This window comes from Amblyraja radiata, chromosome 14 (genome assembly GCF_010909765.2).
Source record: "Amblyraja radiata isolate CabotCenter1 chromosome 14, sAmbRad1.1.pri, whole genome shotgun sequence".
In the NCBI taxonomy this organism is placed as follows: Eukaryota; Metazoa; Chordata; class Chondrichthyes; order Rajiformes; family Rajidae; genus Amblyraja; species Amblyraja radiata.
The window spans coordinates 57,399,223-57,426,741 of NC_045969.1; the positions used below are offsets into that span (position 1 = coordinate 57,399,223).

Genomic DNA, 27,519 nt, shown 5'->3' on the forward strand with positions numbered 1-27,519 from the left:
CTAGGTACAGTTCTGACCCTCTCCATAATTATATTGAAACTAATGGTATTGTGATCACTGGACCCGAAGTGCTCCCCAACGCATACCTCCGCCACCTGACCTGTCTCATTTCCTAACAGGAGGTCCAGCACTGCCCCTTCTCTAGTAGGTACCTCTATGTATTGCTGCAAAAAACTATCCTGTACACATTTTCCAAACTCCAAACCATCCAGCCCATTTACAGAATGTGTTTCCCAGTCTATCTGTGGAAAATTGAAATCTCCCACAAGCACTACCTTGTGCTTACTACTAATATCTACTATCTCCTTACATATTTGCTCTTCCAATTCTTGCTCCCCATTTGGCGGTCTATAATACACCCCTATAAGTGTTGCTACGCCTTTCCCACTTCTCATACAGTTTTCATTTTTCATCGATCGGAAAAATCCTCGGGGCTGCCTAAGCGGAGGAGGACTGTGAGTAAGATGGCCAAAAATCATAGCAATGGGACTCCGGGATGGGAGGTGAGTGTGGGAAGGAGGGGAAAGGAGCAGGTTTCCGCCGGGTGCTCCGGTTTTGCTCCCACAACCCAAAGACCTGTGGGCCATCATTGGCCCTAGTGTGTGTAAGGAGTGGATGAGAAAGTGGGATCACATATAACTAGTGTAAACGGGTGATCTATGGTTGGTGTGCACTCGGTGGACTGATAAGCCTGTTTCAATGCTGTATACATTTTTTAAAATCATAATATTTTGCAAGGCAAAATTAGCACTAAATGAAATACTGTGTTAGAATACCAAAGAAGGGTGTTGCCCATTATCTATGTGAAGATATCCCAGAAATCATGGTTAGGTTACTTATGTGTGGATGTGATAACAAATTTCATGTGAAAAGACGTAACTAAATATGATGAAACAATTCTTGCTAAATTTGTGCAAAATTTTGCAAATTTGCACAATTCTTACCGACTGTCACTGATGTATGTTTCCCCACTTTCCCCTCCCCCTTCCACCCACCACATGTGTCCTAACCCAAAACATCCCCTCCACAGATGCTGCCATCATTTTGTGTTTGGTTCAAGATTCCAGCATCTGCAGTTCCTGGTGAGTCAGAACAATGTGTCTCCAGCACTTTGTGTGTTTTACAGTTTAAAACGTTTTGCAGGGAAACCAGGACTCCTTGCAAAACATTGGGCAAATCATTTTGTCAATATGTTGGGAACCTTCCAACTAAGGAGGTAAGAGCAATAAATAATAACAAATGAGTAAACAATGTTCAGATATGTTTATCTGTCTGAAATTGTTGTTAACTTGTTTGTGGATGAAACATGATTTGGTCCAGTTTGCAGAACTTTAGAATAGAAAGTTGTGGTCACGTGACGCGCCCCCTGCGGGGACATTTCCGGGTCTGGGTGTGAGGGGGCGGGTCACGGGGCGGGCGGGCGGGGCCGCAGGGTATATAAGGGGGCGGCGGCTCCGGGTTCCGCTTCAGTAGCCGGGCCACGGGGAGACATGGATCAGCAACAGCAACAGAAGGAGCAGAAGCCACAGATGTGCCCCGGGGGATAAGCGAGCAGAAGCCGGTCACCCCCGAGATACAGTCCATCGCCAATGCCGTGAGTTCCCATCCCCTCGCCTTTAATTTGTTGAAAAACCCCACCTCTTGGTGCTTTAGCAGGAGCTGGGAGGCGCAGGTACTCGCTCACTCACCCGCACACACACATACCTGGCGTGTCACAACATGGGCCAGGGGATACAGATCTAGACCAGGGTGGGAATGTCAAAGACTAGAGAGCAAAGTTTAAAGTAGGTGTGCGGGGCCAGTTTGTTTACACAGAGCGGTGGGTGTCTGGAACACACTGCCAGGGGTGGTGGTGGTGGTGGTGGTGGTGGCGGTGGTGGTTGAGGCAGCCATGGTTTGACACAGGAAGAATGTGGAAATGAACACAGGTCTCTGGAACCGGGAGGAAGCAGCACTACCTGCTGCACCACCGCTGCTGAAAGTCTGTGACACTTTTCCTAATTAGATCGCAAGTCGTTCTGTAGTCTGAAACTTTTTGTTTGTATTTTTCAGGTGAAGATTGATGTTGAAAAGCAACTTAAGAGAACATTTGATGTATTTGTGGTCGTAGCCTACAGAACGCAAGTTGTAGCTGGTACCAATTACTCGTTTAAAGTAAGTTTGCTATTGAATGTTTATGTTATATATGAGTATTATGTTTAGAGGCCTGTTAGTCTGATGCAGATAAGACTACCGTTGTTCCGTTGTTCCCCCCCCCCCCCCCTCTCCCCCCCCCCCCCCCCCCCCCCCCCCCCCCCCCCCCCCCCCACCTAAATTCTAAAGTTTAGGTGGGGGGCTGGGGGATGTGATGCTTGCACTGGTACAGAGAGAGGTCATTTGGGCTACGCACTGTACCATTCAATAAGATCGTGCATGATCTTCCACCCTGTTATCCTTGTCCTGCTGCCAACTCAATTTACTAGAATGCTACAGCTTTTGGTTTGCTAAAACTCTGCCTCCACAGCCCTTCCAGAGAAAACGGTTCCCAACGTTAGCCGGTGAGTGAAGGTCTAGATAGTGGATGTTGAAGATGTTTCCACTCATGGGAGAGTTTAGGACCAGAGGGCACAGCCTCGGAGTGAAAAGGATATACCTTTAGAATGGAGATGAGGAATTTCTTTAGCCAGAGGGTGGTGAATCTGCTGAATTCATTGCCACAGCTGGAGGTGGAAATCATTGGGTATCTTTAATGCAGAGATTAATACGTGCTTGATTGATAAAGGTGTCAAAGGTTACGGGTAGAAGTCAGGAGAATGGGGTTGAGGGAGAAAAAATAGCTCAGCCATGATCGAATGATGGAACTGACTCCACAGGCCAAATGGAGTCATTCTGCTCCTGTCGTATGATCTAAAAATCTAATTTCAATTCCAGATTGCCTACCCCTTATTTTGAGTGAGCCTTTTGTCCAGATGCCTTCCTCAAGAAAACATCTTTCTACTTTAACACAAATTACTGGAGTAACTCAACGGGACAGGCAGCATCTCTGGGGAGAAGGAATGGGTGACGTTTCGTGTCGAGACCCTTCTTCACACGTCACCCATTCCTTCTCTCAAAATATGCTGTCTGTCCTGCTGAGTTACTCCAGCATTTTGTCTATCTTTGATTTTAAACCAGCATCTGCAGTTCCTTCCTGCACATCTTTCCTCTTTATCCTTATTCAGGCATTCAAATTAATTTAGTGTTAAATGAGATTGCTTCTTTTTGGTTCTCTGATCTGTAAGGAGAGACCTGGCCTAGACAATATCATAGTCACACAGCTGGTAGAGTTGCTTCCTCACAGTGCTAGAGACCAGTGTTCGATGCTGACCTCTGGTCCTGTCTATGTGTGGACATAGGTTCTCCCTTGTGATAGCATAGGTTTCCTCCGTGGTTGCTGCAGTTTCCTCCCACATCCCAAAGATGTGCAGGTTTGTAGGTTAATTTACCTCTGGAATCTCCCGCTGGTGTGCAGGGAGTGGATGAGAAAGTGAGATGACATTGAACGGGTGATTGATGGTCAGTGTACCAACCTTGCTGCGTCTTCCAGTCTTGTATATTTCCAGTTTAAACTTTTATATAATGTGGATGATATTCTTGGTTGGATCAATAACGTTGTTTTGTCTTTTAGATCCACGGTGGCAAAGATGAATACCTCCATGTAAATGTGTATGAAAAGCTTCCTCATGAAGGAAGTGTCAGATCTGTGACCTCTGCCACGGATGGCCATTCGCTTGACGACGCATTCTGAACAGTGACCTTGCTTTCACTGAGCTGGCTACTGCACAACACACCTTGTCTTAAATCTTAACTTCACCTAGAGTGCATTTCCTGTTCTATTGCATAATCAATTTCTATGTCTATGAATTGTAAAGGCCATAAATATGTTTGTTAAACCTAAATAAATGGATAGGGGAGAATGTATGGAGTTAAAAAAACAAAAACCCATATGATGCCCTGGGCTGAACAGAAGAGATCTTGTAATCAAAGAATCATGTGAAGATATTTCTCTCAACCTTATGGCGATGCAGTTGATGCTTAATAAAGGGATGGGTGTGATTCTGAAACTGAATTGTTGAGATGACATGTGCTTTCAGTGTTGTACTCAGCATTTTTAAGAGGAAGTTTTAATCAATATAAAAAGTAATGGAGTAACTCAGTGGGTCAGGCAGCATCACTGGGCAACGTTTCAGGTCAGGACCCTTCAGTCTGAAGTAGGGTCCCAAACCAAAACATCGGCCATCCATGTTCTCCAGAGTTGCAGCCTGACCAACTGAATTACTCCAGCACTTTGTGTTTTTTTGCAAACCAGCATTTAAATGTCTTTGTCTACATCTTAATAAACAACTTTTTGATTTTGTGGGGAGTACATTTTGGAATGTGGAATGTGTAATGTCATGGAAACAAGAAATTAGTTTATTTACGAGTCTGCAGAGCCGGGTGCCTCTCCAAACCGAGACACACCGAGACAAGGAAAATCCCCTCTCCTTATACCACACACTTTGCTGGATCATCCTCCCCTTCTGGCTCCTTCCAATTAGAGCACTGAGGTGCACAATCTTCCCGTGACGACCATGTACCTCCCAGATCATACATTGCATGTGCATGGTAATTAGCAGTTTCCCGATCAGGGGCGTATATGTAATATTCATTCACTTCATTAAGCAAGCGCAGTAGCTATTTACATGACTCATTTTAACCCTTGTCGCGTAGGCAGTTTCTTGTGATTACAGCTGCTGGTACAACCTATCTTATCAACAATGTTATCAGTGCCTTAACGAGCGGTGGTAGTTTAATCATCCTGTCCCTCACACACTCCTAGGGCAAATTAACCTACAAAGTCTGAAGAAGGTTTCGGCCTGAAACGTTGCCTATTTCCTTCGCTCCATAGATGCTGCTGCACCCACTGAGTTTCTCCAGCATTTTTGTCTACCTTTGATTTTCCAGCATCTGCAGTTCCTTCTTAAACCCCACAGGTCTTCGGGTTGTGGGAGCAAAACCGGAGCACCCGGAGGAAACCTGCTCCTTTCCCCTCCTTCCCGCACTCACCTCCTATCCCTGAGTCCCATGCTTCCCACTTTCCCCTTCCACACACCACATGTGTCCCAACCCAAAGCATTCCCTCCACAGATGCTGCCATCATTTTGTGTTTGACTCAAGTTTCCAGCATCTGCAGTTCCTGGGGTGTCAGAACATTGTGTCTCCAGCACTTTGTGTGTTTTACAGTTTAAAACGTTTTGCAGGGAAACCAGGAATCCCTGCAAAATGTTGGGCAAAACATTTTGTCAATATGTTGGGAACCTTCCAACTACGGAGGTAAGAGCAATAAATAATAACAAATGGGTGAACAATGTCCAGATATGTTTATCTGTCTGAAATCGTTGTTAACTTGTTTGTGGATGAAACATGATTTGGTCCAGTTTGCAACAGAGCTCTGTTCTAAGGTCTTTGGTTTGCAAAACGTGTGGTCACGTGGCGCGCCTCTTGATGGGGCAATTTCCGGTTCTGGGTGTGGGTCACGTGGGCGGGGCGGGGCCGCAGGGTATATAAGGGGGCGGCGGCGCCGGGTTCCGCTCAGTCGCAGGGAGACATGGATCAACAGGGGCCACAGATGCGCTGCGGGGGGCCAAGCGAGCTGAAGCCGGTCACCCCCGAGATACAGTCCATCGCCCATTCCGTGAGTTCCCATCCCCTCGCCTTTAATTTGTTGGGAAAATAAACCTCCTGGTGCTTTAGCAGGAGCTGGGAGGCGCAGGCCCTCACTCACACACACACACATACACACACACACACACACATACACACACACACACACACATACACACACACACACACACACACACATACACACACACACACATACACACACACACACACACACACACACATACACACACATACACACACACACACACACATACACACACACACACACACACACACACACATACACACACACATACACACACATACACACACAACACACACATACACACACATACACACACACACACACATACACACACACACACACACACACACACACACATACACACACACACACACACACACACACACATACACACACACACACACACATACCTGGCGTGTCACAACATGGGGCCAGGGGATACAGATCTAGACCAGGGTGGGAATGTCAAAGACTAGAGAGCAAAGTTTAAAGTAGGTGTGCGGGGCCAGTTTGTTTACACAGAGCGGTGGGTGTCTGGAACACACTGCCAGGGGTGGTGGTGGTGGTGGTGGAGGCAAGTATGGTTTGACAGTGGCATTTAAGAGGCTTTTAGGGCCTCTTCGATTGCCTTTATTTAGTTGAAAAGCAGGACCTCCAGGGTTGTTATCTCCGGTTTGCTTCCAATTCCTCGTGCTGGCGAGAGCAGGAACAGGGAGATACGGGACCTGAACGTGTGACTGAGGAACTGGTGCACGGGGCGGGGATTTAGATTCTTAGATCACTGGGATCTGTTTTGGGGTAAGGGGGAACTGTACAAAAGGGACGGATTGCATCTTAACAGGTGTGGGACCAGCATTCTGGCAGGCAGGTTTGCCACTGCTACACGGGTGGTTTTAAACTGAATAAGGGGGGTGGGGTGCCGAATGGGATAGTGGAGGATGGAGTTAAAGGGAAAGGGTTTCTTAAATGTGTGAGCGTAGAGACAGAGGGGTGTAAAATGAGGGTAGAAGCAATAGGTAGCAAGGTGAAAAGTAAAAGTGGCAGGCAGACAAAACCAGGGCAAAAATCAAAAAGGGCCACTTTTCAACATAATTGTATAAGGGGTAAGAGTGTTGTAAAAACAAGCCTGAAGGCTTTGTGTCTCAATGCAAGGAGCATTCGTAATAAGGTGGATGAGTTGAATGTGCAGATAGCTATTAATGACTATGATATAGTTGGGATCACGGAGACATGGCTCCAGGGTGACCAAGGCTGGGAGCTGAACATCCAGGGATATTCAATATTCAGGAGGGATAGAGAGAAAGGAAAAGGAGGTGGGGTAGCGTTGCTGATTAGAGAGGAGATTAACGCAATGGAAAGGAAGGACATTATTTCCTTCCTGTGTGGAATCGGTATGGGTAGAGCTGCGAAACACTAAGGGGCAGAAAACGCTGGTGGGTGTTGTGTACAGGCCACCTAACAGTAGTAGTGAAATTGGAGATGGTATCAAACAGGAAATTAGAAATGCGTGCAACAAAGGCAAAACAGTTATAATGGGTGACTTCAATCTACATATAGATTGGGTGAATCAAATTGGCAGGGGTGCTGAGGAAGAGGATTTCTTGGAATGTATGCGGGATAGTTATCTAAATCAACATGTAGAGGAACCAACGAGAGAGCAGGCTATTTTAGACTGGGTATTGAGTAATGAGGAAGGGTTAGTTAGCAGTCTTGTTGTACGTGCCCCCTTGGGCAAGAGTGACCATAATATGGTTGAGTTCTTCATTAGGATGGAGAGTGACATTGTTAATTCAGAAACAATGGTTCTGAACTTAAAGAAAGGTAACTTTGAGGGTATGAGACGTGAATTGGCCAAGATTGACTGGCAATTAATTCTAAAAGGGTTGACGGTGGATATGCAATGGAAGACATTTAAAGACTGCATGGATGAACTACAAAAATTGTTCATCCCAGTTTGGCAAAAGAATAAATCAGGGAAGGTAGTGCATCCGTGGATAACAAGGGAAATCAGGGATAGTATCAAAGCGAAGGATGATGCGTACAAATTAGCCAGAAAAAGCAGCATGAAATTCAGGGACCAGCAGAGGAGGACAAAGGGCTTAATTAGGAAAGGAAAAATAGATTATGAAAGAAAACTGGCAGGGAACATAAAAACTGACTGCAAAAGTTTTTATAGATATGTGAAAAGAAAGAGATTAGTTAAAACAAATGTAGGTCCCTTGCAGTCAGAAACGGGTGATTTGATCATGGGGAACAAGGATATGGCGGACCAATTGAATAACTACTTTGGTTCCGTCTTCACTAAGGAAGACATAAATAATCTGCCGGAAATAGCAGGGGACCGCGGGTCAAAGGAGTTGGAGGAATTGAGTGAAATCCAGCTTAGCCGGGAAGTGGTGTTGGGTAAATTGAATGGATTAAAGGCCGATAAATCCCCAGGGCCAGATAGGCTGCATCCCAGAGTACTTAAGGAAGTAGCTCCAGAAATAGTGGATGCATTAGTAATAATCTTTCAAAACACTTTAGATTCTGGAGTAGTTCCTGAGGATTGGCGGGTAGCAAACGTAACCCCACTTTTTAAGAAGGGAGGGAGAGAGAAAACGGAGTATTACAGACCAGTTAGTCTAACATCGGTAGTGGGGAAACTGCTAGAGTCAGTTATTAAAGATGGGATAGCAGCACATTTGGAAAGTGGTGAAATCATTGGACAAAGTCAGCATGGATTTACAAAAGGTAAATCATGTCTGACGAATCTTATAGAATTTTTCGAGGATGTAACTAGTAGCGTGGATAGGGGAGAACCAGTGGATGTGGTGTATCTGGACTTCCAGAAGGCTTTCGACAAGGTCCCACATAAGAGATTAGTATACAAACTTAAAGCACACGGCATTGGGGGTTCAGTATTGATGTGGATAGAGAACTGGCTGGCAAACAGGAAGCAAAGAGTAGGAGTAAACGGGTCCTTTTCACAATGGCAGGCAGTGACTAGTGGGGTACCGCAAGGCTCAGTGCTGGGACCCCAGCTATTTACAATATATATTAATGATCTGGATGAGGGAATTTAAGGCAATATCTCCAAATTTGCGGATGACACTAAGCTGGGGGGCAGTGTTAGCTGTGAGGAGGATGCTAGGAGACTGCAAGGTGACTTGGATAGGCTGGGTGAGTGGGCAAATGTTTGGCAGATGCAGTATAATGTGGATAAATGTGAGGTTATCCATTTTGGTGGCAAAAACAGGAAAGCAGACTATTATCTAAATGGTGGCCGACTAGGAAAAGGGGAGATGCAGCGAGACCTGGGTGTCATGGTACACCAGTCATTGAAAGTAGGCATGCAGGTGCAGCAGGCAGTGAAGAAAGCGAATGGTATGTTAGCTTTCATAGCAAAAGGATTTGAGTATAGGAGCAGGGAGGTTCTACTGCAGTTGTACAGGGTCTTGGTGAGACCACACCTGGAGTATTGCGTACAGTTTTGGTCTCCAAATCTGAGGAAGGACATTATTGCCATAGAGGGAGTGCAGAGAAGGTTCACCAGACTGATTCCTGGGATGTCAGGACTGTCTTATGAAGAAAGACTGGATAGACTTGGTTTATACTCTCTAGAATTTAGGAGATTGAGAGGGGATCTTATAGAAACTTACAAAATTCTTAAGGGGTTGGACAGGCTAGATGCAGGAAGATTGCTCCCGATGTTGGGGAAGTCCAGGACAAGGGGTCACAGCTTAAGGATAAGGGGGAAATCCTTTAAAACCGAGATGAGAATAATTTTTTTCACACAGAGAGTGGTGAATCTCTGGAACTCTCTGCCACAGAGGGTAGTTGAGGCCAGTTCATTGGCTATATTTAAGAGGGAGTTAGATGTGGCCCTTGTGGCTAAGGGGATCAGAGGGTATGGAGAGAAGGCAGGTACGGGATACTGAGTTGGATGATCAGCCATGATCATATTGAATGGCGGTGCAGGCTCGAAGGGCCGAATGGCCTACTCCTGCACCTAATTTCTATGTTTCTATGCACTCGTTCTGTTAACCCACTTTCACATCCTCCACACTAGGGGCAAATTAAACAACAGTCCTGCATGTTTTTAGAATGTGGGAGGAAAGCGAAGCACCCGGAGGGGACCCACATGGTCACAGGAAGAATCTGGAATTGAACACAGGTCTCTGGAACTGGGAGGAAGCAGCACTACCTGCTGCTGAAAGTCTGTGACACTTTTCCTAATTAGATCGCAAGTCGTTCAGTAGTCTGAAACTTTTTGTTTGTATTTTGCAGTTGAAGATTGATGTTGAACAGCAACTTAAGAGAACATTTGATGTATATGTGGTCGTAGCCTACAGAACGCAAGTTGTAGCTGGTACCAATTACTTGTTTAAAGTAAGTTTGCTATTGAATGTTTATGTTATCTATGAGTATTATGTTTAGAGGCCTGTTAGTCTGATGCAGGTAAGAATAGCATTGTTCCATTGTCGGTACATACGACAATTAAACACTTCTGACTTGTTTATACATGCACTTTGGGCTATCATTAATTCATTTAAAAATGTATATTCTTGAGCTTTTGCATAATAACTTTTAACATCGTACAGCTGAATAACAGGCTAGTGTCTCTACCAAACATGACATTGATAGTGGCAAACGTGACAAAGAGTGCTGGAGTAACTTCCGTAGACCTGGTGAAACAGCTGAAGTTCCCACAGCACATTGCCACGACCACCCTGAGGCCAGATATTTTCCTGGTCTCAGAGGCGACTAAAAACATAGTCTTGTTGGAACTGACTGCCGTGGGAGGACCGTCTGGAGGAGGCCCACGAGAGGAAGATGGCCAAGTATGAAGAGCTGGTCATAGACTGCCGCAAGCAGGGCTGGAAGGCAAGGTGTATGCCCATTGAGGTTGGCTGCAGAGGTTTTGCAGGGCAATCGCTCTACAAAGCCTTGAGTGCACTGGGCATAAACGGAGTGGCGAGGAGAAAGGCCATCAAGAACACCACAGAGGCAGCGGAGAAGGCCTCAAGATGGCTCTGGATCAGGAGAGGAGGTCCATGGGGAGGAGCGAATGCCACCTGAACACAAGTCGTGGTCTGATCAACCACGTCTGGGTCGCCTGGGTGAGGGTGTCTGATGTTGAAAAACCCAAAACGCCCAATGACCCCAGGTTACATTACTGATGATGTGTTCAGGAGCATCTATCGATGTATTTGTATCAATCAGCAGGTCAGGCAGCATCTCTGGAGAACACGGATAGGTGATGTATCGGGTCAGGACCCTTTTCGACTTCTGAGAAAGGGTCCTGACGTGAAATATCACCCATGCATTTTCTTCAGAGATGCTGCCTGTCCTGCTGAGTTACTCCAGCACTTTGTCTATCTTTGGTATAAATCAGCATCTACAGTCCTTTGTTGTACTAATTATAACTTTGGTAGCGTTCAATTATTTCGTGTGCATCTATTTCTATTTTTGAAGAGTAATTCTTATCGTGCACTCCTGTAGTTATTTGTTCAAAGTTACTTTTCCCCTTCCCCCCCCCCCCCCCCCCCCCCCCCCCCCCCCTCTCCCCCCCCCCCCCCTCTCCCCACCTAAATTCTAAAGTTTAGGTGGGGAGGTGGGGGATGTGATGCTTGCACTGGTACAAAGAGAGGTCATTTGGGCTAAGCATTGTACCATTCAATAAGATCGTGCATGATCTTCCACCCTGTTATCCTTGTCCTGCTGCCAACTCCATTTACTAGAATGCTACAGCTTTTGGTTTGCTAAAACTCTGCCTCCACAGCCCTTCCAGAGAAAACAGTTCCCAATGTTAGCCGGTGAGTGAAGGTCTAGATAGTGGATGTTGAAGATGTTTCCACTCATGGGAGAGTTTAGGACCAGAGGGCACAGCCTCGGAGTGAAAAGGATATACCTTTAGAATGGAGATGAGGAGACATTTCTTTAGCCAGAGGGTATCTTTAAAGCAGCGATTAATACATGCTTAATTGGTAAAGGTGTCAAAGGTTACGGGTAGAAGGCAGGAGAATGGGGTTGAGGGGAAAAAATAGCTCAGCCACGATCGAATGATGAAACCGACTCCAGGCCAAATGGCCTCATTCTGTTCCTGTCGTATGATCTAAAAATCTTATTTCAATTCCAGATTGCCTACCCCTTATTTTGAGTGAGCCTTTTGTCCAGATGCCTTCCTCAAGAAAACATCTTTCCACTTTAACACAAATTACTGGAGTAACTCAATGGGACAGGCAGCATCTCTGGGGAGAAGGAATGGGTGACGTTTCGTGTCGAGATCCTTCTTCAAACTAAACTTGAAAGGTCTTGACCATTCCTTCTCTCAAAAGATGCTGCCTGTCCCGCTGAGTTACTCCAGCATTTTGTCTATCTTTGATTTTAAACCAGCATCTGCAGTTCCTTCCTGCATATCTTTCCTCTTTATCCATGTTCAGACATTCAAAATAATTTAGTGTTAAATGAGATTGCTTCTTTTTGGTTCTCTGATCTGTAAGGAGAGACCTGGCCTAGACAATATCATAGTCACGCAGCTGGTAGAGCTGCTGCCTCACAGTGCTAGAGACCAGGGTTCGATGCTGACCTCTGGTCCTGTCTATGTGTGGAGTTTATAGGTTCTCCCTGTGATAGCATGGGTTTCCTCCGTGGTTGCTGCAGTTTCCTCCCACATCCCAAAGACGTGCAGGTTTGTAGGTTAATTTACCTCTGGAATCTGCCGCTGGTGTGCAGGGAGTGGATGAGAAAGTGAGATGACATAGAACTGGTGTGAACGGGTGATTGATGGTCAGTGTACCAACCTTGCTGTGTCTTCCAGTCTTGTATATTTCCAGCTTAAACTTTTATATAATGTGGATGATATTCTTGGTTGGAACAATAACTTTGTTTTGTCTTTTAGATCCACTGTGGCAAAGATGAATACCTCCATGTAAAAGTGTATGAAAAGCTTCCTCATGAAGGAAGTGTCAGATCTGTGACCTCTGCCAAGGATGGCCATTCGCTTGACGACGCATTCTGAAGAGTGAGCTTGCTTTCACTGAGCTGGCTACTGCACAACACACCTTGTCTTAAATCTTAACTTCACCTAGAGTGTGTTTCCTGTTCTATTGCATAATCAATTTCTATGTCTATGAATTGTAAAGGCCATAAATATGTTTGTTAAACCTAAATAAATGGATAGGGGAGAATGTATGGAGTTAAAAAAATAAAAACCCATGTGCCCCCTGGGCTGAACAGAAGAGATCTTGTAATCAAAGAATCATGTGAAGATATTTCTCTCAACCTTATGGCGATGCAGTTGATGCTTAATAAAGGGATGGGTGTGATTCTGAAACTGACTTGTTGAGATGACATGTGCTTTCAGTGTTGTACTCAGCATTTTTAAGATGAAGTTTTAATCAATATAAAAAGTACTGGAGTAACAGTGGGTCAGGCAGCATCACTGGGCAACGTTTCAGGTCAGGACCCTTCAGTCTGAAGAAGGGTCCCAAACCAAAACATCGGCCATCCATGTTCTCCAGAGGTGCTGCCTGACCCGTTGAATTACTCCAGCACTTTGTCTTTTTTTGCAAACCAGCATTTAAAAGTTCTTGTCTACATCTTAATAAAAAACTTTTTGATTTAATGAAGTTTTGTTGGTCTTCCATCTTTTTATATATATTAAATAAAACATTAGACACAGCACTGTTCTGTGGATGTCTTTTAATGAGGGTCAGGTCCATCTTGTGGGGAGTACATTTTGCATTGTATCTACATTTGCACAAACTTAAAAGCACCAAATGATTAGAACAAAATATGGCAAAAGTTCCAGACAAAATGTTGTTCCACGGTGGTTTGAGAACAGAATCTCCAGTGTGTACATCGCAAAATATCAACTTTTTCAATACATGAACAAAACATTTGAGATTGTAAAGCTGTCTCGTTTTCAAGTTTAATAAAGCGAATGGAATTCTTGACAACTGGGTTACAGTCAAATCTATTTACAGATGAACACTGAGATACAGGCAGTATCAATAATTTTTTTGGTGTACACCTTTACCTTGCGTATAACACAATCTGCAGGGCAGTATCTATTAGAAGGAGCTTCTGGATACATGTGTGCAGCATAATAAAATGCAAAGAAATACTTTACCCCCACCCCCAGGTTTCCCTATAGTGGAGAAAATTGACACAACATATTTAAGCAGATCATAGTGATGGACACAAGGTAGAAGCCAGGAATAACAAAGGCCACATAAATACTTTAACATTTGGGGATTGCTGAACATGCTAACGATGCTTTGGTAGGAAAACCCTGAAATCTTGTCAATATTCAATCACATTTCCCTGTCATTAAGTTTGTGAGAGAGCTAAATGATAGGAATGTCATAGAACGACTCTCTCCACCCTCTTGCATAGGAAAGCAGAGTACCATCGAAGATTGCATTTCTTAAAAGAAATTACACCAAAATTGATACTTTCATTCAAAAAGTGGATACAGAATGTCTCAGACAAAATCCACAAAACTAGCCTGAGCAAAGGTTTCTAATTTAATGAAGTTTATAGTTAAAATGTATTTACAATTGTTACCAAAATGCCACAGGCAGAGATGATCTATGAAAGTCTAATGTCTGATATGAGTTTACAGAAATGTTACAAATTGCATGATACAAAATAATCATCATGATTTATTTCAGTAACTAACCCAACTGAACATCCCAGGGTTGTGTGGGAGATCTGAAGGAATAATTCACATCAAATTACCAATACAATTAACTGTTTGTACAGGAAATTATATTATTCATCAGACTCTTTATTTTTAAAAACTGCTATCTACTATTTAGTATGAAATTGTTTATTTCGCTCACAAATTAAAGCTCAGATTAGACAATTTATAAGTTGAAAAACACCAGTAGAGCCACGGTCTAGGAATTGTAACAAGAGAACGGAAAAAAACAATCAAGGAAATGTGATTTAAAAAACAGACTTTCCTTAGCAATAACAGTACAGTTCCATTATGTGACTATTAACAAAAAAAAGCAAAAATCTCATGATATTCAAAACAAATTGGATTGAAAAAAGACCCAATTTTTACGGGCTGTTTTAAGTGATTACTGGAACTAGTGTTGTCTCCCAATGATAAAAGGCCCATCTTAACAAAAGTCTTGGCTTAAACCTAGAAGCGGTCCCTGTAATGGTCCACTCTGCTTGCACCTGAGTAACTCTCATTTGATTCCTTCTTTTCAAGACACAGTCTGGAAGTCTGACCAATATTCAACTCTTCAGGTTCACAGATCGGTTTCAGGTTTGTAATGAATTCTGCAGCGATCCCTGAAGACCTTTGTAAAGTGAAGAAAAATGTTACACATTCTAAATTGACTTTAGAGATACAGCACAGATACAGGCCCTCAGCCCACCGAGTCCGCGCCGACCAGCAATCACCCCGTACACCAACACTATCCTACACACTAGGGATCATTTACAGTTTCACCAAAGCCAATTAACTTTCAAACTGCATGTCTTTGGAGCGAGAGGAAACTGGCGCACCCGGAGGAGAGTCACAGGGAGAACGTAGAAACTCCCTACAGACATCACCCATAATCAGCATTGAACCCGGCGCTCTGGCGCTGTCAGGCGGCAACGCTACCGATACGCCATAGCGCCGCCCTAATTGGTTACATTCTAATTGGTGGTCAGAGATTTCTCAATATCCCAAAGATGCATTATTCAAGAAGCTGAGAGGAATCTTGGGGTCCATAACTCTCTGAAAGTGGCAACACAAGTAGAGAGAGTAGAGAAGAGGGTGAATGGTATGTTTGCCTTCATTGGCCAGGGTATAAGAGTCAGGAAGTCATAATGCAGCTTATACAGTGCCCTCCATAATGTTTTGGAGAAAGACCCATCATTTATTTATTTGCCTCTGCATTCCACAATTTGAGATTTTTAATAGAAAAAATCACATGTGGTTAAAGTGCACAGTCAGATTTTAATAAAGGCCATTTTTATATATTTTGGTTTCACCATGTAGAAATTACAGCAGTGTTTATACATAGTTCCCCGATTTCAGGGCACCATAATGTTTGGGACACAGCAATGTCATGTAAATGAAAGTAGCCATGTTTAGTATTTTGTTGCATATCCTTTGCATGCAATGACTGCTTGAAGTCTGCTATACATGGACATCACCAGTTGCTGGGTGTCTTCTCTGGTGATGCTCTGCCAGGCCTGTATTACAGCCATTTTTAGCTTATGCTTGTTTTGGGGGCTAGTCTCCTTCAGTTTTCTCTTCAGCATATAAAAGGCATGCTCAATTGGGTTCAGATCGGGTGATTGACTTGGCCACTCAAGAATTTACAATTTTTTAGCTTTGAAAAACTCCTTTGTTGCTTTAGCAACATTTTTGGGATCATTGTCTTGCTGTAGAATGAACTGCCGGCCAATGAGTTTTGAGGCATTTGTTTGAACTTGAGCAGATAGGATGTGTCTATACACTTCAGAATTCAATATACTACTACCATCAGCAGTTGTATCATCAATGAAGTGAGCCAGTACCTTCAACAGCCATACATGCCCAGACCATAACACCCCCACCACTGTGTTTCACAGATGAGGTGGTATGCTTTGGATCTTGGGCAGTTCCTTCTCTCCTCTATACTTTGCTCTTGCCATCACTCTGATATAAGTTAATCTTCGTCTCATCTGTCCATAAGACCTTTTTCCAGAATTGATGTTGCTCTTTTAAGTACTTCTTGGCAAACTGTAACCTGGCCATCCTATTTTTGTGGCTAACCAGTGGTTTGCATCTTGCAGTGTAGCCTCTGTATTTCTGTTCATGAAGTCTTCTGCGGACAGTGGTCATTGACAAATCCACACCTGACTCCTGAAGAATGTTTCTGATCTGTCGGACAGGTGTTTGGGGATTTTTCTTTATTATAGAGAGAATTCTTCTGTCATCAGCTGTGGAGGTCTTCCTTAGCCTGCCAGTCCCTTTGCGATTAGTAAGCTCACCAGTGCTCTCTTTCTTCTTAATGATGTTCCAAACAGTTGATTTTGGTAAGCCTAAGGTTTGGCTGATGTCTCTAACAGATTTATTCTTGTTTCTCAGTTTCACAATGGCTCCTTTGACTTTCATTGGCATGACTTTGAATAGTCCTCATGTTGATAAACAGCAATAAAAGTTTCCAAAGGTGATGGAAAGACTGGAGGAAAGACTAGGTGCTCAGAGCTCTCTTGTACCTGCATTAAGGAGGCAATTAAACACACCTGAGCAATTACATACACCTGTGAGGCCATGTGTCCCAAACATTATGGTGCCCTGAAATGGGGGGAGGGGGGGGGGGGATTATGTATAAACACAACTGTAATTTCTACATTATGGAGGGCACTGCATGTCCTTCCTTAGCCAGGAGAAGAAACTAATGCAGAAACAGGCCCTTCGGCCCATCACTGTCCAGCGATCCCCACACATTTACACTATCCTACACACACTAGGGACAATTTACATTTATACCATGCGAATTAACCTGCAAACTTGCACACAGAAACATAGACAATAGGGGCAGGAGTAGGCCATTTGGCTCTTCGAGGCAGCACCTCCAATGGAGTCAGTACGTCTTTGGAGTGTGGGGGGAAACTGAAGATCTCGAAGAAACCTCACATGTTCACGGGGAGAACATACAAACTCCGTACAGACAGCCCCCGTAGTCTAAGCGCAGTAAGGCAACAACTACCATTGCGCCACTGTGCCGCCCATTGATCTGATAAGAGGCTGGAGAAACTCAGCGGGAATGTCACTTCTCCTGTCCTCCTGAGATGCAGCCTGACCCACTGAGTTCTATGCTCCAGCACTCTATGTTCTACATAAGATTGCAGCATCTCCAGGAACTGCTTTAGTCAATCTATTGTAACTGCAAAGTAATTCCCATTGTTTGTACGTGCGCCCCATTTTCCAATACACGAATAAAAAGAATTACCTTCCAACTTCTGTCATTAATAACCTCTTCAACATTTAATTCGGACTGCATTAGTTTCAACTGAAACAAAGAAGAAGACAGGACATTTATCTTCAACGTGAACAGGATGTTACAACACATAACTGTAATGAAGATAATGTGGAGACTGTCGAGTGTTCACTTAATGAGAATGCATATTAAATGTTACCCCTTCTCCCTCAGGTTGAGAGGTAAGGTACTGCTTCCACATGTGGAATGCTGTTTGTTGAATCCCTTCACCTTATTACTGACTCGCAGGGCAATGGTTCAGTGGTATTTTATTGTCACATTTAGTTTACAGATACAGCGTGGAAACAGCCCCTTCGAGCCACCGTGTTCACACCGACCAGTGATCAATGTATACTAGTTCTTTTCCACGCACGAGGGACTATTTACAGAAGCCAATTAACCTACAAACCCGCACGTCTTTCGAATGTGGGAGGAAACCGCAATACTTGGAGAAAACTCAAGCAGTCACACAGGGTATGTACAGACAGTACAGACATCGCCCGTACATACAGGGTAAGCAAGTAAGTAAGTAAGTTTATTGGCCAAGTATTCAATACAAGGAATTTGCCTTGGTGCTCTGCCCACAAGTAACATGACATACAGTGACAGTTACAAATGACTCTGAAAACATTAATAATAATAAAACATTAATGATAAAACACCATTGATCAAGCATGTAAACCAACAAAATACCAGATCAAAGGAGGCTACAGATTTTTGGCTGTTGAGTAGAGCAACTACTCGTGGATAAAAAACTGTTTTTATGTCTGGCTGTGGCAGCTTTGACAGTCCGGAGTCGCCTTCCAGAGGGAAATGATTCAAAGAGTTTGTGGCCAGGGTGAGAGGGGTCAGAGATGATCTTACCCGCTCGATTCCTGGCCCTTGCAGTGTACAGTTCATCAATGGGGGGGGGGGGGAAGGTTGCAGCCAATAACCTGCTCAGCTGATCGGACGATATTCGCTGCAGCCTCCAGGTGTCGTGCTTGGTGGCTGAGCCAAACCAGACCATGATGGAGAAGGTGAGGACAGACTCTACGATGGCCGTGTAGAATTGGACCATCATTGCCTGTGGCAGATTGTGCTTCCTCAGCAGCCGTAGGAAGTATCTCCTCTGTTGTGCCGTTATGACTCTTTGAAGATTTTTACATTTACCAAATGTACAGACAGTATAGGCTCCCTACAGACAGCACCTGTAGTCAGAATCAAAACCGGGTCTTTGGCTCTGTAAGGCAGCAACTCTACTGCTGTGCCACTAGGCAGCCCTGAACCTAACCCTAACCTTCCTGCCTTTGGGATGTGGGAGGAAACCGGAACACCCAGAGGAAACCCACATGTTCACAGGGAAAACATGCAAACTCTACTTAATTAGCACCCAAGGTCAGGATCGAACCCAGGTCTCTCTTGCAGTGAGGCAACATGGGTAGGTGACATTTTAGGGCTGACCATTTTTCAGACCCTTCAGCCGGCTGCCTGACCCGCTGAGTTACTCCAGCACTATGTATCTTTTTTTGTAAACCAGCATCTGCAGTTCCTTGGTTCTACTTGGTGAGGGACCGGCATACCTGCCTGCCACTGCGACACAGGTGGTTTTAAACTAAATAAAGGGGGTGGGGGGGGTGTCAAATGGGATAGTCAAGGACGGAGTTAAAGGGAAAGGGAGTAAAGGGATAGATAATGACCCCAGAATTAATGGGAAAGAAAGCTCAGAAAGGGATAGGAGAGTATGGCCAAGTGTAATAGGGATCAATGTGAATGGTGAGATGCGTAAGGAATTAAATGTACTGTATATGAATGCACGAAGTATAAGAAGTAAAGTAGATGAGCTTGAGGCTCAGATAGAGGTTGGTAGATATGACATTGTGGGGATTACTGAGACGTGGCTGCAGGAGGATTGGGTCTGGGAACTTAATATTCAGAGTTATACATCCTATAGAAAGGACAGGCAGGTGTGCAGAGGAGGGGGGTAGCTCTGCTGGTGAGGGATGGAATTCAGTCCCTTGCGATGGAAGACATAGGGACTGACGAGGTAGAGTCACTGTGGATTGAGTTGAGGAATTGTAAAGGCAAGAAGTCACTAATTGGTGTTATCTACAGACCCAGAAATAGTAGCCCGGATGTAGGGTGTAAGTTGCAGGAGTTAAAACTGGCATGTAACAAAGGTAATGCCACTGTGGTGATGGGGGATTTCAATATGCAGGTAGACTGGGAAAATCAGGTTGGTTCAGGACCCCAAGAAAGAGAGTTTGTAGAGTGCCTCCGAGATGGGTTCTTAGAACAGTTTGTAATGGAGCCGACCAGAGAAAAGGCAATTCTGGATTTAGTGTTATCCAATGAACCAAATTTGATAAGAGAACTCGAAGTAAAGGAACCGTTTGGAGGTAGTGATCATAATATGATTAGTTTTAATCTGCAATTTGAGAAGGAGAAGGTTAAATCGGAAGTGGCAGTGATGCAGTTGAACAAAGGGGATTATGAAGGCATGAGAGAGGAGCTGGCCAAGGTAGACCGGAAAGGGATCCTAGTGAGGAGTTGTGTTAAATCCTGCTATGGAAAGATTGAGACAGCCAGTGCCACTAATTCTAATAATTCTAAAAAGCATTAAAATTGATGTCTTGATGTATTAAATGTCTAACCTTAATATTTGAGCTTGCATGTGCAAAAAGCCTACTAACACAAAAAGCAGAACCACTACCCTTGCACAACTTGCAGACGTGCAGAATGACTAACCGCAGAGAACTGATTTTTAGCAAAGAATGGAAAACAAACAACATAATTGGAGGTGATCATCGGTTTTTGCTGATAACCAACTTTAAGCAATTTTGCTGATAATCAACTTTAAGCAAATGGTGAAAAATAACCCCATATTTGAGGGGGACCGATGGCATGATGCTAATGGATGACTGATGGAAAAGGAATACGTGGCAGAAATGTAATTGGGTAAGAAGGGGGAAGGAAAGCTTTGCTTAAAAGGTATATAAGGTAATGCCTGAAGAAGAGGAGTAGCGACACTTTGCAGGGTTACCTGGTCTGCGGCCGGGTGAACTGATGTAAAGACTCTTGCTCAATAAAATGTACGTTTTTGGTAACCCAGTGATCTGGTCGATTATTGATGCAACAACTGATGAAAAAGGCTTGAATCCTCACTAGCAGGAATGACGGTGTAACAGCAATGGCAGGAATTTCTGGGGATAGACGCAGGATCATTTCATTGCAAAAAGGAAGAAAGATTCTAAGGGGAGTAGGAGGCAACTGTGGCTGACAAGAGAAGTTAGGGATAGAATAAAACTAAAAGAAAAGATGTATAACACAGCAACGAGTAGCCAGAAGCCAGAGGATTGGAAACTTTCATAGGACAACAGAAGGAAACAAAACGGGCAATACGGGCTGAAAAGATGAAGTACGAGCGGAAGCTGGCCAGGAATATAAAGAAGGACAGTAAAAGCTTTTTTAGATATGTTAAGGGAAAAAGAGTAGCAAAGTCAAATGTGGGTCCCTTGAAGGCAGACACGGGTGAAATTATTATGGGGATCAAGGAAATGGCAGAAGAGTTGAACAGGTACTTCGGATCTGACGTCACTAAGGAAGACACACACAATCTCCCAGAAGTACTGCAGGGCAGAGGATCTAAGGGGGTCGAGGAACTGAAAGAAATTCCCATTAGGCGGGAAATAGTATTGGGACTGAAGAATGATAAATCCCCAGGGCCTGATGGACTGCATCCCAGGGTCCTCAGGGAGGTGGCTCTAGAAATAGTGGAAGCATTGGTGATCATTTTCCAATGTTCAATAGATTCAGGATCAGTTCCTGTGGATTGGAGGATAGCTAATGTTATCCCACTTTTCAAGAAAGGAACGAGAGAGAAAACGGGGAATTGCAGACCTGTTAGCCTGATTTCGGTGGTGGGAAAGATGCTAGAGAATTATTAAAGAGGTAATAATGGGGCATTTGGATAGCAGTAAAAGGATTAGTCCAAGTCAGCATGAATTTATGAAAGGAAAACCATGCCTGACTAATCTTCTGGAATTTTTTGAGGATGTGACAAGTAAAATGGATGAAGGGGAGCCAGTAGTGTAGTGTATCTAGACTTTCAGAAAGCCTTTGATAAGGTCCCGCACAGGAGACTGGTGACTAAAATTAGAGCACATGGTATTGCGGGTAGGGTGTTGACATGGATAGAAAATTGGTTGACAGACAGGAAGTATGGAAGTTATATAGAAGTATACATAGCAGCAGGTCAGCTATTTTACGTAATCAGACATCAACTTATTTTACTTAACCTCACGTGATTGTTAGTAATTCAGCAGCACTTAATTAAATCATTTATCCAGTAAACAAAACACTAAACAAGTTACTTATTTTTACCTTTGCATCTTTGTATTCTTAATAAACACATTTGTATCTTTGTACTCAACATAAACTAGTATGTAATATTATAATACGGTGTGTAACCTTTAGCTGTAGCTGGGAAATAAGGGTGTCGAAGTAGAATGGGTTAGATTGACAGCTGGGAGATTAGAGTAACAGTTGGAATTTAAGGATGGCAAAAGAGGAAGAGATATGAGGGGAAATGTAAGAATGTATATAAGTTTAATAAGACTGAACCAAGGTCGGAAGTTAATGGTGGCGAGACAGAGAATGTTAGAATTGAAGATAGATTGATGCGAGAGGAGTGCAGCATGCAAGATAAGGTAGAGGAGATATGGCTGTAAAATTGTAACAAAAAGCATCCTTTTTCTGTGATCTGAGAGCAATTAGAGAACGGACAGGCGGGTGTCGTCTCTGAGTGTTCCAGCCATTGTTTGCAAATAAAGGCTTTCGTCTTCTTGAAGAATTCTCCATGTCTGTGTCATCTTATCCATCTCCGAGTCTCTTAACCACGACAAAATTGGCGCAGCGAGCAGGGTAGGAAAGAGGCCCATTCAGCAGAGGACGACCAGCCAAGGGCGCTTCCTAGTCCCACGGGGCTCCCCAGGGCAACAGGAAAAGGCTAGCCACACGCAAAAAAAGGTAAGCGGTTTTCCAGCTTTATTTGGACTACTAACCTGTTGAAACATGGACCACTGGGGACACAGAAACGTCTGGGTGATCGAAAGGGCCTCTCCTACCCAACAAATCTGGCACTAAATTGTTCTAAAAAGGGGACCCGGAGGATTGTCCGAGAAGGCTGCGCTGTGTGGCGAGCAATAATATTTGGGAAAAGAAAGTACAGCATTGCATTGTGTGATATTATTAAGATTTTATTGAGACCTCGTGGATACCACCCTGAGGGATCAGGGGTTGCACGGACGAGGCGGGTATTCTGTGGATACCACCCTGAGAGGTCAGGGGTTTGCACCGGCAGAATTAATTATTTTGTGGATACCGCCTTGGGTGACTAGGGGTTTGTACAGGCAAAATACGGATTTATGGTAAGTGGATAACGGTAAGTGTACATAGTGATAAAATATTGTAGAATAGCAGAAAGTAGAATAGCAATAAGAATAGTGTAAGGTAATATAGTGACTACAAGGACGGAGGAGGTGTAAGGTCTGAGACTGTATTAATTAACAATGTGCATTCTAAGCCAACCACCATGAATGAGTAAACTAACTGCGGTTGAGATATTAAGTAAAAATGTCCCCGTAGCCAAAAGAGCACTGAGAAATGGGAGAAAAGAACAGAGAAATAGAATACAAAGTGGCCCAGGGAAGGTACTTTTGATATAAACATGTGTGATGAAATGGAAGTATTAATTAAGAACTATAGACCAAAAGATAAAACGGAGACATGGAAAAAGAAAAGGGAGAAGGAATCTAGGAACAGTGCAGAGAAGATTCACGAGCATGTTGCCAGGACTCAAGGGCCTGATCTACAGGGAAAGGTTGGGCAGGCTGGGGCTTTATTCCTTGAGTGCAGGAGGATGAGGGGTGATCTTACAGAGGTGTATAAAATCATGAGGGGGATAGAGAAAGTGAATGCGCAGATTATTTTACCCAGGGTGGGGGAATCAAGAACCACAGGACATAGGTTTAAGGTGAGAGGAGAACACTTTAATGGGAACCTGAGGAGCAATGTTTTCTCTTAGAGGGTATGTAGAACGAACTGCCAGAGGAGGTATGTGTAGGAAGTAACTACAGATTAGTTTAGTTTAGTTTAGAGATACAGCTTGGTAACAGGCCCATCTGCCCACCGGGTCCGCACCGACCAGCGTTCCCCGCACATTAACACTATCCTACACCCACTAGGGACAATTTTTACATTCACCAAGCCAATTAACCGACAAACCTGTACGTCTTTGGAGTGTGGGAGGAATCTGAAGAATTCGGAGAAAACTCACGCAGATCACGGGGAGACCATACAATCTCCGTACAGACAGCACCGTAGTCAGGATCGAACCCGTGTCTCCGGCGCTGCGTTCACTATAAGGCAGCAACTCTACCGCTGCGCCACCGTGACCGCCAGATCCTGGTTTATACCAAAGATAGACGCAAAAAACTGGAGTAACTCATCAGGTCATGGAGAATGCCTCCAGAAGAGGTCGTTGAGGCAGATTTGAGTAACAGCATTTAAACAGATACATGGATCGGAAAGGTAGTGTGGGATCTGGCCCATACATGGGCAGATGGGACTGTCTTAGACATACAATACAATACAATACACATTTATTGTCATTTGAGCCCCAGTGAGACTCAAACGAAATTTTGTTTCCACAGCCATACAAACAAAAACAATGTCCTACAGACATACACACAATTAAGTTCACACAAACATCCATCACAGTGAACCCACTGTGATGGAAGGCAAAAGTATTTTCTCTCCCCTGTTCTCCCGATGTCCAAGCCCCAGGCGGGCGATGATAAGTCCCACGGCCATTTTAGGCCGTGCCGGGCGATTTACGGCCCCGCTCCCGGTCTAAAAGTCACAAAGTTGGAGCCCCCGGCGAGCGCTGTAATGTCCCACGGCCATGAAGCCGCGCCGGGTGATGTATGACCCCGCTCCGGGTCGTTCCAAACCCCGCGACACGGGCTGGAGAAGTCGCGTTGCGGCAGCTCCGGGAAGCGGTCTCTCTCTCCCCCCGGACCCGCGAGCTCCCGATGTCCCGACAGTCCACCGGACCTGCGGCTGCGTTGCTGGAGCCTCCGAGCCCCAGGAGTCGAGTCGCAGCAGCGAGTCACCACCGCTCCGCACGCCCCGAGGCCGGCCAGCCCCACGATGGTGAGTAGTCCACAGCGCAGTCTCCCGAGCCCCCGGGTCGTTCAGGTTGGAGGCCGCTCCACGGTGCTAGGCCCCAACGACAACGGAGACCCGACAGGGAAAAGGTCGGGTCTCCCGGACAGGGAAGAGATTTTAAACGGTTTCCCCCTCCCCCCCCCGCCCCCCACATATACACATTTAAAAACCAGTATTAAAAAACACCAAACACTACATTTAACTAGACAAAAAATAAAAAAAGACAGACAGGCTGTAGGAGCCGCTGCAACGAGTCGCGCCGCCACCAGGATCTTGGTGAGCATGGATGAGTTGGGCCGAAGGGCTTTTTTCCATGCTGTACAACTCTATGACTCTTCCTCGAACCCTCCAAAATTACATGCCTTCAACGTCTATTCAATGCTCTTTGGAAAGCCTTGAACAACACCCAGAGTCGGACACTCTGCCACAGTTCTGCCAGCACGTCTCTATAGCAACTAGGGGGAACAACACGATGGATCGTGTGTATACAAACAAACGGGGAGCATACAGAGCGGTGCCTCGCCCCCGCCTGGGTCTCTCGGATCACATCTCAATGATGCTGCTTCCTGCTCACCATCCTGTGCTCAAAGCCAGCAAGCCCACACAAAAAACCATCACTGAGTGGCCCAGTGATGCAGCCTCCATGATTCAAGACTGTTTTGGCCGCACAGATTGGCAGATCTTCAGTGAAGCAGCGACAGACAGTGGACAGGTGGAGCTGGAAGAATATGCCTCATCTGTCACCAGCTTTATAAGCAAGTGTATCGATGATGTTACCACCACCAAGAACATCACCACCCACCCCAACCAAAAACCCTGGCTGAATGGAGAAGTACAATCTCTTCTGAAGGCACGGGACTCAGCATTCAGGCTGGGAGATGCATCAGCGCTGAGAGCAGCAAGGAGGAAGCTGGACGCTGGAATTAAGAGAACAAAAGCCAACTATGCTCTCAAAATCCATGGTCATTTCTCCACCGATGACCCCCAGAGCTTGTGGAAGGGCATCAAGGCCACCACAGAGCACAACAAAAGAGATGCTGCATGCCCCAGGGATTCATCTCATCCTGATGCCCTGAACACTTTTTATGCTCGCTTTGAGTCTTCCAACACCTTCCACAGTTGCCTCCACTCCCACCAGGTGAGCTGCCTCTCAGGGTGACTGCTGAGGATGTGAGGAGGTCCCTGATGAGAGTCAACCCCCGCAAAGCAGCAGGCCCGGATAACATCCCGGGACGGGTTCTGAGAGACTGCGCTCACTAACTCACTGGGGTACTGACTGACATCTATAACACCAAGCTGTGGTGCCGACATGTCTCAAGACCGCCACCATCATCCGTGTGCCAAAAAATGGTGTCAGGCTTGAGTGATTACCATCCGGTGGCTCTCACCCCGATAATCACAAAATGCTTCGAAAGGCTGGTTATGGTCCACATAAAAGACAGCATTAACATCAATGTGGACCCTCATCAGTACGCCTACAGGAAGAATCGGTCTACATCTGATGCAATCTCATCCGTCATTCACTCAGCCCTCACTCATCTGGAGAACAGGAGTTCAGATTGCTCTTGTTGGACTTTAGTTCTGCCTTCAATACCATCATTCCGCAGACTTTAGTCAACAAGCTGCTGCTGCTTGGACTTAAACCATCCATGTGCAACTGGGTACTAGACTTCCTGACCAACAGGCCATAGTCTGTTTAAATCTACGGTGCCTCATCCCACCCCCCATTACCCTCAACACCGGCTCCCAACAGGGATGTGTCCTGAACCCCCTGCTGTACACTCTTCTCACGTATAACTTCTCACTTATCAGCCAAACATCCGAACAGTCATATAGTGAAATTTGCAGATGACACAGCCTTGGTGGGATTAATCTCCCACAATGACAAGTCGGGCTGCAGACAGGAGGTTGGAGAACTTGAAGTATGGTGTAAAGCAAACAACCTCGACATCAACGTGGGGAAGATAAAGGAGGTGATTGTGGACTTCAGAAAAGGCATCTACATCGGAGGAGAAGCTGTGGAGATGCTGTCCAGTTTTTAATATCTGGGGGTGCACATTTCTAACGACCTCACCTGGACCTGCAACATGGCTAGCATCATTAAAAAAGCCCACCAACGCCTTTACTTCTTGAGGAAGCTGAAGCGTGCTGGCCTCAGCACCCCAGTACATCATTTTACATGTGTGTGGTGGAGAGCATCCTCACATTGTGTATCACAGTGTGGTACGGAAACTGCTCTGCTTCTGACAGGAGGGTGTTGCAGAGGGTGGTCAAATCTGCCCCAACAAATCACAAATTACTGCCTCCCTGCCAATGAGGACATTTACATCAGCCGGTGCAAGAGAAGAGCCTCAAACATCATGAAGGACCCCACCCACCCAGCAAATGGACTCTTTGCCTCCCTCCCCTCAGGGAGAAGGCTGTGCAGCATAAAGGCCAGGACAACAAGGCTTAAAGCCAGCTTCTTTCCCAAGGCCGTGAGACAATTAAACTCACTACCTCAATGACTGGACCCTCACTACCTCAATGAACTGTCTGCTGCTACTGCTGCTGCTATGGACATTATTATGCTGCTGTCTTTTAACCATGCTGCTTTTTTACTTTTTACTATTTATTCATAGGCTTATTATTGTTTAGATT

The 27,519-nt window shown here is 44.9% G+C and overlaps 2 protein-coding genes across 3 annotated transcripts in view; one reads left to right on the forward strand and one right to left on the reverse strand.

The window, feature by feature from the left end:
- The first annotated feature begins 496 nt into the window (after positions 1-496).
- LOC116980258 (cystatin-A-like) lies at positions 497-4,020 on the forward strand. The gene is made up of 4 exons (XM_033032311.1): positions 497-503; positions 1,443-1,594; positions 2,053-2,154; positions 3,647-4,020. The coding sequence occupies exons 1-4, from the start codon at positions 497-499 to the stop codon at positions 3,764-3,766; spliced, it is 381 nt and encodes a 126-aa protein (XP_032888202.1). The 3' UTR covers positions 3,767-4,020.
- A 9,358-nt stretch (positions 4,021-13,378) lies between these two features.
- mix23 (mitochondrial matrix import factor 23) overlaps positions 13,379-27,519 on the reverse strand; it is a 29,198-nt gene continuing 15,057 nt past the window's right edge. The window contains exons 4-5 of one of the 2 annotated variants that reach the window (XM_033033438.1): positions 17,644-17,703; positions 13,379-15,009 (exon numbers count right to left, since the gene is read on the reverse strand). In XM_033033438.1, coding sequence (XP_032889329.1) covers positions 14,959-15,009; positions 17,644-17,703 — 111 coding nt within the window. In that variant the 3' untranslated portion in view covers positions 13,379-14,958. The remainder of the gene's footprint in view (positions 15,010-17,643; positions 17,704-27,519) is intronic. The other variant, XM_033033439.1, reaches the window with a different exon arrangement.